Here is a 17312-nt window from a genome sequence, read left to right as displayed (position 1 = left end):
TGGGATCGGAGGGACCGGCCGGGTTTCCCAGGTGGGGGTGCGTGTGGCAAGGGTGTTTTAAATTGCTTTAGGATTCCTTCCCGCTCTGGGGTCTGGAATCTTTGGCACCTGCGGAGGATGTTTTCCCACCTCAGCTACTCGCTCTCCAAGTGTCATCTCCTCCACCTGCCTGCCACGTGGGACCTGCGCGCACCGTGGTCCCCTACACAGGCCACCACCCCCTCCGCCGCGCTAGGTGGGTCCGCGGCCCGGGGCTTGTAACCTGCCCTCCGCCTGCGCTCGCCCTTCGGTCGGAGGCAGAGCCCGGAGCGCAGATCCAGGCGGGAAGGGACTGCCGGATGGCTGGGCGCCGCGGGCCTCCGCCGCACCGGGCATGCTCAGTGGCACGGCCGGCTCGGTGGCCCGCGAGCTGCACCCGGATCTGTGCGGCGGCGGCGGCGGCGGCGGCGGCGACGTGAGCGCGCAGGGGGGCGGCGGCCTCGCCTCGTCTGTGTCTCGGCGCCGGGCTCGGGTGGGTGACGCGCAGTGCCGGGGCAATGTCGGATTTTGACAGCAACCCGTTTGCGGATCCGGATCTCAACAACCCGTTCAAGGTGAGCGCCGGGCCTCGGCCCTGGCCCTGGCCCGCGTTGAGCGTCGCGGTGGCCGCGGAGGCCCTGCCGGGAGGGTCTCGGGTCGCAGCGTCACCGGCAGCGCCACCAGCCTGGAGGCTCGCACCGGGCCGCGGACTTGCCGGACCAGGAGCGGGGTCCGGAGCGGAGCGGAGCGGGGCAGGTGTGGCCGCCACTAGTCCTGCCGGCGCGGCGGGCCGCGGGGCGGGGGCCCGGGAGGCCGGGGCGCCCGGGGCTGGGGTTGTCATGGGGACCTGGCACTGGCGCTGCGTGCGGGTGACGGCCGAGGTGTGCGGGAGAGAGGCGCGGGTACACGGACGCTGCGATAAAAGGATAAAGGGGTGTTTTTATGATCGAAACTCGATTGCTCCCAGAGCCACCAGTAGCGCTGCGAGAGGCTCCCCCCCCCCCCCCCCGGGCCCAGCTTAGGGGAACGGGTATCAAACAGAAGTTAAAAATAAATAAACATCTGGAAACAATAGTGCACGCGGGCATCTCCCCACCTAGCTGCTCTTAGCGAGGTGTACCCTGGGCCATTTTCCAAGCTGAGAGTGCGTCACTGGGGATCCGAGCTGTTTGAGGATTCCGTTCCTCACGTGAGTGAGCTGCTTTCTTTCTTGGAGTGGACATGATTCCCCAGCCTCCAAAGGGCTTGGCACAGAGTTAAATGCCCAGGCAGGCCATTTAAATGTTGGTCATCTGCTCTAAAATGTAATGTTGCCTCCGAGAACTTTGCCTTGAAAAGTACTTTGGGTTTCTTAAAAGACTGTGAGGCATAGCAAGGCAATTTCTTCCGACTGTTGGCTTGGTTAGTTCTTTCTTAATTTCTCTGACTGTGTGCAGCGCAAACTTTAATTTGTAGTCTCAAAGGTGAAGTGGGAACTAATTTGTGGCCACCCAAGTGCTGCTTCTGGCCTGTTGGGTTTACCTCTTTTTAGCGCTTTTGTGGCTTCCCTACAATATTGAAGCATAAAGCACCCCTTCTGATGGATGGTTTAACCTCATGACTTCATGAGGTATTATTTTACGGAAGTTATCCGCTTATACCTGACAGCTGGACTCATTTTGCAGAAATACAGAGAAAGCTCTGCCATGGTTCTGTTGACTGTAACTTTCAACACTATCCCCCTTCCCGGCTCTATTCATTTGCTTCTTTTTTGTTTGTTTGTTTTGTTTGTTTTTTGTTTTTCATTGTTGTTGTTGTGGGGCAGGGTCTCCTTATGTAGTGTACCTGGCCTTAGAACTTTCTAGCCTTCTGCCTCAGCCTGCTGAGTGCTGTAATCACAGATAAAGCACTCAGGTGCAGCTAAAGTACGGTCCATGGTCCCCCAACTCCTGAAGTTTTGTTTCATCTACTGTAGGACTCACTTCCATGTAGTGAAAAACTGGCTTATTCTTGTTATTATGGATATCCGAAAGAAACATTTCATAATTTGTCAAGTGAGTGCCATTTAAAAATAATTAAAGATGAAACATGAAGAACCCATCAGCCTCTCCTAACTCAGATAATTCAGTGCCGCTGTTTTTAAGCATCTAACCACAAGGCTGTTCGTTTTATATCTGGTTATCCATTTCACGGTTCCTTTCATATTAGTCTCTCGTTAGGGCAAGATCCCGGTTTCTTATCACAGACTGATATTTTGTTCTACGTAATGTTGCCATGACACCTTCCGGTTCTGCTGGGCATAAGATTGCTGTGATAAGCACAAGTAGTTTTCGAGGATCAGTCGTGGTAGAGCGTGATGAACATTTTCTGTTTCTGTAAGGAGATGCATTCAGGACTGTGATCATCCAAGTCCGTAGAACGTTCTAAAGGCTGGCTAATTTGTGTCTAAGGAGGTTTGGTTGAATACGTGTACCACGGTTCTCCACTGTAGTGACTGTCACACCACAGACAGTAGCCCTGGCTTTATCTTTGCATTTGTAGCTAGTCACATTTGTAGCTAGTCACCCTTCTGTCTCTCAAAGTAACCTTTATATCTGCAGGAGGTTATTTTCCTTCTGCTGCTTTTGCTTCATTTGGTGTAGCAGTGACTTTTGAAATAAGATTTCTTTCCATGCCCTTGTTTACAAAGGTCCCAGGATTCTTGCTGTTACGTTCAGGTCGGTTTTCTTCTTAAATCCTGGTGTTGACGTTTTTTTGTTAGCCGTGCTCTATAGTTCATTCCTACTTGATGTTGGTTTGTGTGTTTGTTTTTTGAGACTCTTGTAGAAAAAGCTGGCCTTGAACTCCTGATGGTTGGATTACCGGCCTTTGTCTGCACACCTCAGGCCTTATGTTCTTGTTTCCTTCCTGCTCCGTTGTGTTGGGACTACACTTTTGTAAACATCTTCATTTGAGTCATGTCCTGATAAATCATTCAGAATCCAGTATCCTAGGATGAGCTAAGGCTGACTTGATTTTATTGCTCTGCTGGCTTCAGTTCATACATCTTCTCTGGGCCCCTGTTTTACCCCAGTGATTGTGGTAGGCCTAGTGAATGGCTTTATGACATTTCAGAGTCCTTTGTTATGTTTAAGGAAGTTGAAAGAATTAAACATTTATGGTAACCCATATTAATTTTGGGAAATTTATAAAAAATCCATTGTTTTTGAATTGTTGAAATGTGACCTTAAAGCCAGAAAGGGCTGTGCATAGTGACTGATCCCAGCACTTGGGATGTGGAGGCAGGAGGATTTCCAAGTTTGAGGCCAGCATGATTGATGTAGTGAGTTGTAGGCCAGCCACAGCTAAAGTGGGGAAACCTCATGCCCCAAAAGTAGACTAAATGTATTTTTTTGCATACTCAATGTGTACTTTGGGAACAGTTGCTACATGTTTCTTATTTGGTTCAGTTTCCAATTAACCAACAGATATTGCAGCAGTGTTTCTAAGTTTGTGGATATTAGTCTAATTCAGAGGGCAGGTGAGGCCAATATAGGGACGTCTGTAGTTGATCAAAAGCTAAAGGAATAAACCTGGAAGGGGGGACACTTGTTTAGAGGGCAACATTAAAGGGGCAAAGATAGCTTTAGGCTTTCTAATATGTTTTTATGTTTTAGTGTAATTGAGTTAGATAATAGAATTAACATTTAAGACACCAGGAGAATCAGAATTCAGAGCTTGGAAGTCCATCCTTAAATATATTTGGTTAGGTCTGTGGATGTGAGACCGCTTCCGTGTGTGGAATTTGGTGTTAGACTGAACGGTGTCCAGGTTCCTAGTTCGTTGTTGGTAGTGCCTTATAAGGGTGTTTGTTTTTAAAAATGTATTTCTCTGTGCATGGGGAGTGGGCTGCCAGTGCTAGTGTGCTCGTGGAGGTCAGATGACAGACTTGTGAAGTTTTCCCCTCCCACCTTTATGTGGACTCCTGGGGCTCAAACTCGGTCTCCAGGTTTGTGCAGGAAGCACCTTTACAGGTTGAGTTGTTTCCGTATCTCTGCTCCTTATTCTTACTCAGGAGCTGAGACCTGAGGCTCTGTGGAGTGGGAGCAGAAGGGAGGGTTAAGTGTGAGCGCCAGGCTTTAAAAAGGTTTGAAAGGGTCTTGGTTCTGGTTTTATCACTAACCAGCTGTGACTCCCAGGCAAAGTCTCTTAGAGTCATTAAGCTGCAGCACACTGTTCCCTAAAGTTGGAAAAAGTGTCCTGTGCTGGCTTGTTTTATGTCAGCACGATACAGGCTAGAGTCATTTGAGAGGAGGGAACCCCACTAGAGAAAATGGCTCCATAAGATTGGGATATAGACAGACCTTTAGGGCAGTGGTCCCCAGTGTGTGGGCTGAGACCCCTTTGGGGGTCACATGTCAGATATACTACATATTAGATATTAGGATTCATAACAGTAGAAAATTACAGTTATGAAGTAGTAACAAAATAAGTTTATTTTCGGGGGTCACCACAACATGAGGAACTGTATTAAAGGGTCATACATTAGGAAGATTGAGAACCACTGCTCTAGAATGTTTCTCAGTGAGTGATATGGGAGGGTCCAGCCCCTTGTGGGTGATACTATCCCTAGTCTGGTAATCCTGGGTGCTATTTAAAAAAAAAAAAAGCAGGCTGAAGAAGGCGTGGGGATCAAGCTAGTAAGTGGCACTCCTCAGTGGCCTCCCTATCAGCTGCGGCTTCCAGATTCCTGTCCTGACTTCCCTCAGTGATGGACAGTTACCTGGAAGTGGAAACTGAATACTACCTTTCTTCCCCAAGTTGCTTTGACTTGGTGTTTCATCACAGTAAAGGTAACTAACCCTAACTACTAGGACACGTGTGCTCCATAGGAGCACTCACAGGGTCTGAGGACTACATGGTAGCACGTAGAAAGTGCTCAGTGCATGGTGGCTTTAGTAAGGTGCTAGGTGCTTTGTCCCTGGCTACCTGCTAGGCTCTAGGTCCAGACTAAGGTTATCTAAAATTTAGTGTGTTTCCCCCCACCCCCCACTGTACATGTATCTTTCTCTAATCATTTTTATTTAAAAATTTTCATTATTACTGTGTATTATGCTTGTGTGCATATGCCACTGTGTATGTGTGGAGGTCAGAGGTCAACTTTGATGTTTGCACGGGTTACAGGGATCAAACTCAGGTTGTCAAGCTCATAAGGTTTATAAGACAGGTTCAGCTGTCTTAGCACCCTCTACCTTATGTTTGGAGATGTGGTCTCTCCCTGAACCTGGAGCCTGATGATTGGCTCGACCAGCTGGCCAGCGAGCCTCCCGTGTCTGCCCTTCAGTGCTGGGATTGGCTGGCTCTCTGTGGGCGTGCTCAGGCTCTGAATTCAGATCCTCATGCTTGCCCATCAAGCCCGTTACCCACTGAGCCACCTCTCTAGTTCCTAGAAACAGCATGTTGTTGTGATCTATTTTATTAGTTGTTGATCTCTAATAGCACCTAATTTATAAATTAAACTTCATTTTGGGTATGTATGTGTATAAGAAATACATAGTTTAGTTTAGATACAGTGTGATTTATACTGCCTTGCAGAATGTCTCAGTGGCTACTGTAATCCTTTTTGGTTTTTTTCTTTTGTTGTAGTCCAGAGGGTGGAAGCCAGGGCCTTGAACACATAGGCAGTGCTCTCCTGCAGTGCTAAGTCCTGCCCTCTGAACCTGTAATCTTTAAAAACAGCCCGTAAAGCAGTATTCTCCATGTCTTAGAGTAATTTTAGGAGCATTAAGAATTGAGTTGAGCCTGGTGGGGTAGCCAGCACCTGTGATCTCTTCCCTTGGTTGGTGAAGACTGTAAGACCATGAATTTGAGGCCAGCTTGGACTTTGCTTTTTTTTTTTTTTTTTTTTAATGAAAGATCTCTGGACAAGAATTTTGTCACTAAGAATGTTTCCCATAATTCAAGGATTCAAGGTAGCTAATCAGCAGTCAGGCAGCTGTGATGAAATACATCACACGGGGTTGTCACTCTTCAGTCCAGAAGCTGAGAGTCCAAGATCGAGGCTAACAGGTTGAATGTTGCATCCGAACCAATAATTCTTTAAATGATGCATTCAGACAAGCCTTGAATGAGATGGCACTTCCTGGGTCCTCTCTTTAAGGGCATTAATTCAATCTGTGAGGCCACAGCCCTTGTGACTTAACTACCTCTGAAGGGCTCTACCTTGTGTAAGATCGCCTTAGTTTTAGATTTTAACATTTACTGGGGTGGGGCACATATTCTGATCCCAGGATCACTTGCTTTCATTCTGTAACATGGATGGTGTCATCTGTCTTGTCTCGTGTTTATAGTGACATTTGCAGTGATCTCTCTCCTCCACCCACTTAAAATTTGGAGTCTGGAGATTGGATAGCATTACGAAAAGACTTCAGTATTTTTTCTGCAGTAGCTCCATTTTGAAGACCTTACCTTTCGGTATTACGTAGGGACACAGTGATTCATCAATGTCAACTGTCTGAACCTGGGCTCTGTTGTCCTCGGGGATTCATCGATGTCAACTGTCTGAACCTGGGCTCTGTTGTCCTCGGGGATTCATCAGTGTCAACTGTCTGAACCTGGGCTCTGTTGTCCTCGGGGATTCATCAGTGTCAACTGTCTGAACCTGGGCTCTGTTGTCCTCGGGTTAGCACATTTGAACTATTGATTATATTGAGTTAGGTGCTGCCCATTAAATTATATCTATGCCCATTGATTATATTGAGTTAGTGCTGTTACCACTGCCTCAGTTTTCCCAGTTAGTATAAACAATGTCCAAACACAGTGGCTTTCACAGCAGTCAGTTGCTTCTTGGTGATCTTCACAGTTGAGCTAGAGTTACCGACTTTTTTTTTTTTTTTTTTTTAAATGTGTCTTAGTTATTTGACAGCTTGAATGCGTGGTTTAAGGTGCCTTCAGTTCACTGCCTGCTTGTCACCTGGAGCTGCCAGGGTAGGCAGTGGTTGTGATGGTTTCCTGTGTGGTATCTTTGCTGGGTACAGCCTGAAGTCTGTAAACACAAAGGCACAGTGTGGAAGGGGACAAGAGCAGAGGCTTTAAGGGATTATGGGATCATAAGCCACTCCTGCTATTGGTCAGAATAAGCCCCAAGTCATCTTAGATTTTAAAAAAGAGGTGATGGGGGAATCCGACTCCCTTTCTTGACAAGAATGGCTGTCTCTCCTGACAGAGACTTGTGGACTGAAAAGCTGTACCTGGCATAAAATGGTGAGACAGGTACTGAGGGAGCTCAGTGGGCTCCCACGATAATCGAGGAGGAGTGGGAGGCATCTAGCAGTTGTTGGCTCTGGCAGATTCCGCATCTATCCGGTACACGATAGCTTCCCGTGCAGAGGAGAGTGACTGGGTTCCTTGTTTCAGATCCAGCTCTACCTTCTTCTCGTTTTCGATGTTCTCTCTTAAGAAGTCTTTTTCTGCTACTGAACACTGGGAGTCAGAAGCCAGTTCTCATTTTGAAATAACTCCTTTCAGTCTTGCTGGTACAAGTCTCTTAACAGTTGTCATTAATGTTATGCAAGTTCAAACCATGTTTCAAAACCGTATCTACAGTTGGCTTCTGAGGCAAGCCTTCTGTACTTGGGTGCTCAATAGTCTCAGGTGCTCAGGATCGGCTCTGTTTAGAAATGCTTCAGTCCTGTTGGGTGTTTCCTGGGTCCCATGGACACTCTCAGTATGGTACAGTGAGAAGCTGCTGTACCTTTTAAAGCCAGCATTCAGGCACAGTTTTATTTAGGGATCGTCATAGTTAGCTCCAGTTGTCAGCTGACATGCCTTCAGAGAGAACTCTGTTGAGGAATTGCCTCTATCTTTGAGGCCTGTCTTTGAGGTACTTCCTAATTGCCAATGGATGCAGGAGGGTCCAGCCCCTGTTGGCATTCTCCTCTAATGGATGCAGGAGGGTCCAGCCCCTGTTGGCATTCTCCTCCCACCCCCATCTTAAGCAGGTGCTCATGGGTTGTGTAAGGAAGATAGGTGAGGAGTCCAGAGGAAGCAAGTCAGTGAGCAGCATTTTCCTGTGTTCTCTGCTTGAGTTCCTGCCTTCAGGTTCCTGCTTGGTTTCCCTTGATGCTGGGTTGTAACCTGTAAGCCCATACGTGCTTTCCTCTCCAAGTGCGTTTGCCCAGGATGCTCCATCACAGCCACAGGAAAGCAAGCTAGAACAGGCTCCTCGTAGCTTTAACAGCAGTCATGCCTGTGGGAATGATCGTGGACACTAACTTGTTCTTCAGCTTACATTATTAAAAATGTTTAAGTGTGCTTAATATTTTGTAGTACTGAATGTATACCTGATAAGCTTAGTGGTTCTTTCCTTTGTATGTTTGTAGGTGTGTGCAGAAGATGTTGTGTTTGCGGGAATATGGGTGGACAGGCTGTGTGATGGACGTTGTTGTGGAGTTCAGAGACAGCCCTTGGTGTGAGTCCTTGCCTTCTACCTAGTTGGAGATAGAGGTGCTTGTTGTTCGCTGCTGTGGACATCAGTGTCGGGGCTTCTCCTGTGCTCTCCTCCCCTCTGCAGTAGAAGCACTGGGATTCAGATACGGGCACTGCACCTGGCTTTACATGGCTTCTGGGCATTTGAAGTCAAGTCCTCCCTCTGTGTGGCAGGTGCTGTACCACTGAGACAGTGTCCTAGTCTCTTACTATTTTTTATTATGATGAACCACCACTTTGATACAGTTTCTAAAGATATGTGTATTGGATTAATGATGAGTGACAGGTTCCAAAAAAAAAAAAAAAGAGTAATTCTACAATCTTTTGCTCTAGTGTAATCATTTAGCTAATGCCCTCATTGGCTAAGTACATTGTACGGGTGGTTTGCACATAGTAAAGCGTGTCCAATGAGAGCGTCCAGAAAGGTTGCGAAGTAAGTCGCAGGCAGCCTTCTAAGCAGTCACTGAACAGTTAGTGGATAGAAGGCTAGCAGGAAGTAGAGCCGCCATCAGGTACTTGACGTCTCCTTGCTTGGTTAAGTGAACAAACCGATTACTTATGGCTTTAGATAAAGTATCCAACGCTTACTGGCTTTCTGCATAAAGGTGGACTTTGCCCCAACATAGAGACTGTTTCATCAACCTGAATAGCCCGGCAATGTTTTCATAAATGTAATTCCTCCAGCACTTGATGGAGTTCTTCAAGCAGAAGCTGAATACTCTGTGGCGATGTCACAGTGGGAATGTTTGTGTGAGGTCTCTGTTTTGAGACTTTGCTCCACTTGCATCACCACAGTGTTTTGTGAATGCACACCTTCCGTGTTCTACTCTACCTAGTTGATACTGGAGTTGACTCTGATCATGTCAGCAGCAGAGGAGGCCTCATGTTCTTGGGGACTGCTATGCTCTGAGGGCAGCTCCTCAAGGAGCCGCTTTCAGTGGTTGTTCATAATACAACGGTTTAATCATGTCCTCTGCTGAGTGGTGTTGGCCTCACATGACTGAGTTTATCAGGGTATTTGGTTAAGGGGAGCACTGGAATAGGAGCTGTCTGCTCTCCCTGGGACTTCTGAGGGGTATTTTTTAGGCTTTCTGTTGTGCAGTCTAGCTGCTTCTGAGCTATAGGGACAATGAAGGAGCCAGCGTCTGTGGAGGCTGATGTACTTTCCATATGCATTTTAAACAGCACACCCACCGCCCCTCAGCATCCATTTGTTTTCAGTGAACATTGATAAACAGTAAATGCAATGTGACTTTTTTCAAAGCTATAATGAATAAAACTTGTATTTATATGTAATTTTTAAAGGAACTATTTATTTATGTCTATGAGTACACTATAGTTATGTTCAGACACACCAGAAAAGGGCATCAGATCCCATTACAGATGGTTGTGAGCCACCATGTGGTTGATGGGAATTGAACTCAGGACCTCTTGAAGAGCAGTCTCAACCACTGAGCCATCTCTCCAGCCTGTAATTTTTGATATTATGCAGGAATAGTGCAGATCCAGTTTGTGTTTTTAAATGACCAGGAGAGCTCTAGCAACAGGTACGGGACATAAAGCATGAAGGGTTGTGCTTGACCCTGTAACAAGGGCACTTGCTATTTGTTTATTGCCATTTGTCCCTGTGGAACTAGGCTCTCTCTACTGTTCTTCTGACTTCACATCTGTCCTGGGGCCAAAGCCCATTCCCCTTTCCTGTGTAAGGGCTACCATGAGAATCCCCTGTAGACTCTACCCAGGGAACAAGCCAGTAACCACCTTCTGGCCTTTAGCTTTAGAATGAAGACGTTTTTGAGCCAGTGGAGCTCAGTAGAAGAGTTTCTGCTTAGCAGGCCCAAGGTCTGGGTTCACTCTGGAGCTGGCCCTTGGCCTGCTCCCCTATAATGTCAGTTCATCAGCTGCTGGACACGTGGACCGTTTTCTCTCCTGTGCTGACCGTTTTGAATGATGCTGCTGTACTTGTACAGATTCGCATTTGAGTGCTTGTTTTTAAGTCACCTGGGTAGTACCCCAGTCATATGGCCGCTCTCATCCTAGGAACCGTTTTTCCTCCATGGCTGTGGATGATGCAGACTTCTCTGTCTTGGCAGTGCTTCTTACTGCCTGCTTTTGATTCTAGATGTCTTAGCTATTAATCCCTCTGCTTCAGCCTCTGGGTGCTGGGCATTCCAGGTGTGCAGCACTGTAGTCAGCTGGTCTTGTGCTGCTGAGTCGGATTCCCTGTGTTGAGGATGGTCCTGCTTACGTATTAGTATTGTGTATCTTGGGAGAAGTATCTGCTAGCTCTAAGAGAGTTCTTTATCAGTTATTTGTCTTGGAAACATTTCTCCCATTTTTATTTTCTTGAATTTTGATTATACAAGTTGCAGTGGGGCTGTATCTGTTGGATCACTTGCTTGGGTTTGGTCCCCAGTAATACAGTTACACAAGCACATGGACACGTGCGTGTGCACAGCAGCCTTTAACTTTGATCTTACCACGTAGCTTGGACCTCATGGTCTTCTTGCCTCCTCCCGGGTGCTGTGATTACAGGTCTGCCACCACATAGGACAGAGCCTCCTTAGTTGTTTGTATTTTGTGTTGTATCTAAACATTCTTTGCCGAGTCTGAGATGAGGAGGCTTTATTCTTGTGTTTCCTTTAAGAATTTTACAGTTTTATCTAGCTCTTGCATTAGTTTCATGGTTGACTTTTAGTTAATTTTTATGTGCAGTGTGAGTTAAGGACCAAACTCATTCTTTGGCGTATGGACATCAGTTGTTCTATACCATTCGTTGAGAACAGTGTTCTTTCTCCAGGATTTTTGGCACCTGGCTGAACACCACAGAGTCCTTTTACAATGCTAGTTCTTACAAAGGAGAATGCAATATTTTATCTTTAAAGCTCCTCATGTTTCATGCAAAGATGGCTGAGTGACTGGGATCTCCAGAGTGTTGGATAGCCTGCCCCGCTTGTCACCTTGACGGTGCTAGTCCTCTAACGTGATGAGCATGTGAACACTTAAACCCAACACAGTGGATTTTACCTGGTTCCATTGTGGTTATCAATATCTATGTTACCAACTTGATAACCTTTTCCTTAAAGGTTCCCTTAAAAGGAAATCTTGCATTTGTTCTGCAGAATATAGGAGAATTAAGGAATACGTTTTTACTTGGAGGCTAAAACACTGGAACTGCTCGAACTCACAGAGAAAGAAGCATAGTGTGTGAAGCGTTAGCATTTTGAGCTTCAGTCAGGTCCAGCATTGCGTGCTAGTCCTTGTGCTGCAAAGGAGAAATGTGGGTGATCCTTATGAACTAATAATTTTAACTTTAGTAATAGGAGGCAAAATAAAATACTTTGTTTTAAAGTTAGCATATATTAATTATACCTAGTAATGGATTTTATTAGGACATTTTCATACATTTTAATATTTAATATTTTGATTATCTTGATATATCCCAATAACCCTTCTTCATTCTCTCCCCCAACTCCTGCTGCTCCCTTTCTTTTGCCAAGGAGTTCCTCTTCCATGGTCATGTCTGTCTATCTGTCCTCTCCTTCCTTTCCTCTCCCCTCTCCTCTCTCTCTTGTGACCTACAGAGTTAAACAAGTATGGCTTGTAAGAGTATGAGTGAGGAGTTATTTACAGGAACATGGGTGTCTTACCAGTGGCTAAACCACTAAAGAAAATGTCTCCCTCCACCCTCAGAAACCACTAATTGCATTTATATCCTCAGAGCGGTGTGGTCAGGATCCTCTCCCTCTCTGCCACAGAATGCTGAGTGCCCCCAGGTGCTCAGGCTTTGAGAGTTGAGTACTATGGTGGCCGTGCCATTCTGGGAAGAAAGCCTTCTCCACACTGCACTCCTTCTGGCCCTTATGGGCTTTCCATCTTCTATTTCTGATGTTCTCAAGCCCTGGAGGGAGGGAGTTTTAGGTGTCCCATTTAGGGCTTAGTTTTCAACAGTTACTGTCAGTACTTGAGTTATAAGTCTCTGTAGTAGCCATTGCAAAGATAAGCCTCTCTGGTGAAAACTGAAATCAGCACAGATCTATGGGTTTAAACAGAATTATTTAGAAGGCAGTTTGATAGACGCATGAGTGTTCAGTTAGCGAACAGCAGCAGATTTTCCATTAGGGTCTATGACATCCTCTAACCATGGGGTTGACTGTATTCACAATGCCAGGTATGGTCTCCCTCCTGAGGAGCTGGCTGGCCTCAGATCCAATCAAAAAGTGATTGGTTGCCACAGACTTTCCACTAGAGTCTAGCTAGTCAATAGTGTAGCGCCCAGGGTCCAGAGCTGCTTAAGACGGTTGTACTCCAGCAGGCTTCGTAGCATCTTGGCACAGGTTCTGGCTCAGTTCCAGTTTCTGTGTGTCCTCTGACTCAGCTGTGGTCTCTTCAGCACTAGGGTTTTACTGTCTAGTGAGTAACTAACAACAGTGGTAATAGCCTGCATTGCTTTTAGGGGCCTCAGCGACCTCCCCAACCCAACCGGTAGGGAGGTGGCTCACCCCTTCTAGGCAGATATTTGAATGTGAGTGATTTTATGTACAAGATTTGCTTCTTGTGTGAGCTGCTGGGAGTCACAAGCAGGACTGTATGCAGGCCAGGCCAGCACTCTGCTACTGTGCGACATTTCCAGCTATATGGTTATTAAAGACATGTGCATGTCAAACACAGTGAGAATAACACACAGCGTGGAAACACTGTCTGTTGGTAAACACTGGAAGTTCCTGTTTGTCCCCAGAGAAGGGAGCAGCATTTTACCTGTAGGAATCCTCTAAGGGCAGTGAGAATCCTCGAGGAGAGTTGGAACAAATGCAAAGTGGTGACAAATAAGTGCTAGGTGACATGGGACAGCGCCAGTGGGTGGTGAGGGGACAGTATTCCAGGTACAGTTGTGGCATTGTCTGGCAGTGTTTTTTCTTGCTTATTTTAAGTTGATTTAACCCTGTGGTTTAATATAATCCTAACTTTGATGTCTTCAATAACCATGAATTTTAGTGAATTACTTACAGGTAAGTAGCAATTATAAAATGCAAATTAACACCCTAAGCTTAATATTAGTATAATGGATGACTTTTCTCTATTAAACATTTTTTTAATGGAAATGTTTAGATTTGTGTCTCAGGGGAGTTTAACATTTAGAACTGATTTTATAAGAGAATGTTCTTTGAACTATGTACATCATAAGCAAACATTTGGGCTTTTGTCCTGATATTAGGGGAATTTGAGGGAAGAAATAGATGAGACTTTGAAGACATTTGTCTTCTGGATGAAGAGAGTCAGAAAGAACCAAGTTGCTTAGGTGCCTTAGACAAATTACTTGATTTCTACCTTCAGAATATGTGTGCTGTTCATCTTCGTAGGCTTGTTACAGCGGGAGTGCCAGGAGGTAGATGAAAGTAAGACTGCAGTCTCACTTCTGGCTGCAACATGAGATCCTTTCTTCCTTCATCTTCAAAGTGTCTGTTTTCTAAGGCACTCTCTAATTTTTATTAACTTTAAACTTTTTGGTAGTAACAGAAATAGTAATAAGGGGCTGGAGAGATGGCTCAGCAGTTAAGAGCACTGACTGCTCTTGCAGAAGTCCTGAGTTCAATTCCCAGCAACACGTGGTGGCTCCCAACCATCTGTCATGGGATCCGATGCCCTCTTCTGGTGTGTCTGAAGACAGCTGCCGTGTACTCATCATATACATAAAGTAAATAAAATCTTTAAAAAATATAGAAAGAAATAGTGATGAAAAGAAAACGTAAATTATTGGTTGCCTTCCAAAGCTTTAGGGATTTTAGAAGCTATTATGTGTTACAGCGTGAACTGAGAAGTAAGGAAAGCTCATTTTACCTTTGTGATACAGTGTCCATGGGCAGGAGTCATGGTCTTGGCTGTTTAATGTTACAGGTTTTTGAAAAGAACATCTTGTGCTCTTTTCATTGCATTTGCATGAATAGATTTTTAAAGTTAGGATTACGTTTGAAGTCATGGAAGGCCAGCAGGAGATAAATCTCTGGCTTTTCAATGATCACTGCCCCCTACCCCCGTGGATACATTGTGGTCAAGGTAGTTGGTGCTAGGGGTCCCAGAACTGGACTTGGAACTTAACCATCAGTTAACTTATATCAAAATATTACATGAATGATACACTTACACCCAGGAGGAAAACTTACACTTAAAAGTTGACTGGCTAGAATATAGGAAGCTATTAAACTTGTAAAACCTTGTCCCAGTATGCCAGGTGAATGCATGTTCCGTGGTCCTATTGACGTAGAAAGTCCAGAAGGCATTCCAGTGGTTCCCTAGTTATGAGAGGGAGGAAGTATGCATAGTATTTTACTATTCAATAGATGATCAGACAGTGACAGTAACACCATTAGTCATGACGTGGAACCATTCTGCATGAAAAAATGAATTTCTCTAACAGTTGAGCACCACAAGGGGTATTTATGTGGGAAGGCTCTGCTGTTCTCCCAACACTACATATCAATTCAGTGACTCTCCAGTAGTGAAAGTGTCACTTGAACAAATATGTGACCCAGTATTTTCCTGTTCTGTAAGCATCCTTTTTATCATCCATGGGCTTCAGCACATTAATCTATGGGCACCTAACTATTCACTATCCGATTTCTCAAAATTTAGAAGAAACTCTGGTGACTTTATGTAACAGTGCTGAAGCCCATAATAATTAAGTGTTCACGGCCGGGTTTTGATGTAGTTCCTTGTTGCTAATCTCCCAGCCTCATTTTTCTTCTGTAGTTTTCTAATGAGCACATTCAGTTATTTAACAGGGCACTGCGTGGTTACATTGTGAAGATCTGTAGCTAGCTGGGTAGCTATTTTCTTCAAGAAATATCATCTCTAATATTTATTCCTATTCTGTCTGTCTTCTCTTTCTGTCTCTGTACCCCAAAAAAGAAAAATCCATCAAACCTTGAAATGCAGTTTCTAAGACATCGAAAAGGCACTCTTGGCTGTTTTAACATACTTGAGGTTGTCTTGGGGGCAACTTATGTACATTTAGAAACATTTCCGTCACTCCAAAAGGAAGCCTGTGTTCTCTAATAGTCACTTTGTATTTCTCCCAAGCCTACCAGGTCTGGGTGTTCATAGGAATGGGATCGTGAAATATGTAGTCTTTTGTGACAGCTTCTTTTCTTTAACATAATGTATTGAAGGTTCATACATGTTGTGGTATGGATCAAAACTTTTTTCCTTTTCTTTAGTGTATGTGTGTGTGGTATGTATGTAATATGTACAAGTGCCCATGTGTGTAGGTATGCGTGCATGTGTGTGCTTGTGTTTGTGGAAGCCAAAGAACAACATTAGATATTTTACCTTGGGAACCACCATTCACATTGTTTTTTGAGACTGAGTCTCAATAGTCTAGAACTCACGGATTTTCCCAGGCTGGCTGGCCCGCAAGCTGTAGAGACCTTCTTTGTCAGTGTGCACAGGTGCTGTGTCAGTATGCATAGCACGGGGATTGCAGGGGGCCTGTGTCGGTGTGCACAGCATGGGGATTTCAGGGCGCTCACTATGCTAGCCTTTTAATTTGGGTTCAAAGGGTCAAACATGGGTCCTGGCGCATGTGCGGCACATGTGCGGCACAGACTTCCTGTTAGGGTTATCTCCCCTGCCAGCGTCACTGCCAAACAACGTTGGGTTGTGTGGCTTTGTTGACTGTCCATTCTCAGATACAATATTATTTTATGACTAATGCTGCTGTGGACTGGGAATGCTTTGTCCAAAACTGCATCTGTGCCTTCACGGTGTGTTATACGTGTCCAGGAGTAAGTGCTGCACGTCACAGAGAAACAGCCAAACTATTTTTGAAATGGTTGCACTATATTATCCATAGTAGAGAAGGGGAGTCTATTTTTTTCATATCCTTGGCAATGCTTGTCTTCTTCCGTCTAGAAGAGCAGTGGTTTATACATTCTAGACACTGGTTTGCAACATTTGCCCCATTCCTGTGCTTTTTTTTTTTTTTTTTTTTTTTTTTTTTTTTGTCTTGATGCCATTTCCAACATGCATTTTTAAAATTTTGGTCAAGTCCAATTAGCTTTCAATTTTTTTCCTTTGTTTGTACTTTGGTGTATAGATAAGAAACTTGCTTAACTCAGGATGATGTCTGCATTCTTTTCTTATAGTTTTGATGTGTACATTGGGGCTTTGATTCATTTTGAATTAACTGTTGTATACTATAGAGGTACTCATTTCTTATTTATTTATTTATTTATTTATTTTGGTTTTTCGAGACAGGTTTTCTCTGTGTAGTCCTGGCTGTCCTGGAACTCACTCTGTAGACCAGGCTGGCCTCGAACTCAGAGATCCGCCTGCCTCTGCCTCCCAAGTGCTGGGATTAAAGGCGTGCGCCACCACCGCCCGGCCCTCATTTCCTATTTAAAATTACTTTGTTTTAAAAGTATTTAAGAGGGGCTGGAGAGATGGCTCGCTCAGCTGTTAAGAGTACTGACTGCTCTTTCAGAGGTCCTGAGTTCAACTCCCAGCAACCACATGGTGGCTCACAACCATCTGTAATGGGATCTGATGCCCTCTTCTGGTGTGCCTAAAGACAGCTACAGTGTACTCATAGACATAAAATAAACACAGAAATCATTAAAAAAGTGTTTAAGAGCCGCCTGTGGTGGATCAAGCCTGTGATCCCAGGCTTGGGAGGCTGTGGCAGAGTATCACGGAGTGTTTTAGGTCAGCCTGAGCTCCATTGTGAGTTTCAGGGTAGCTAGCTTGAGCTACAGGGATAAGTATCTGCTTCAACCAATCGGTACTTTAGAAAACACTTGCTGGATCTTGCCCTGGACCTGGGTTGGATTCCCAGCACCCACATGGTGGCTCAT

General features: G+C 45.0%; 1 protein-coding gene across 1 annotated transcript in view; it reads left to right on the top strand.

The window, feature by feature from the left end:
• Positions 1-317: 317 nt before the first annotated feature.
• Positions 318-17312, top strand: part of Scamp1 (secretory carrier membrane protein 1) — a 78549-nt gene continuing 61554 nt past the window's right edge. The window contains exon 1 of the mRNA XM_076927164.1: positions 318-593. Coding sequence (XP_076783279.1) covers positions 537-593 — 57 coding nt within the window. The 5' untranslated portion in view covers positions 318-536. The remainder of the gene's footprint in view (positions 594-17312) is intronic.

Source organism: Arvicanthis niloticus, chromosome 29, assembly GCF_011762505.2.
Source record: "Arvicanthis niloticus isolate mArvNil1 chromosome 29, mArvNil1.pat.X, whole genome shotgun sequence".
NCBI classification, from domain to species: Eukaryota; Metazoa; Chordata; class Mammalia; order Rodentia; family Muridae; genus Arvicanthis; species Arvicanthis niloticus.
The sequence above is the reverse complement of the archived record's forward strand: the minus strand, read 5'-3'. Positions and strand labels throughout refer to the sequence as shown.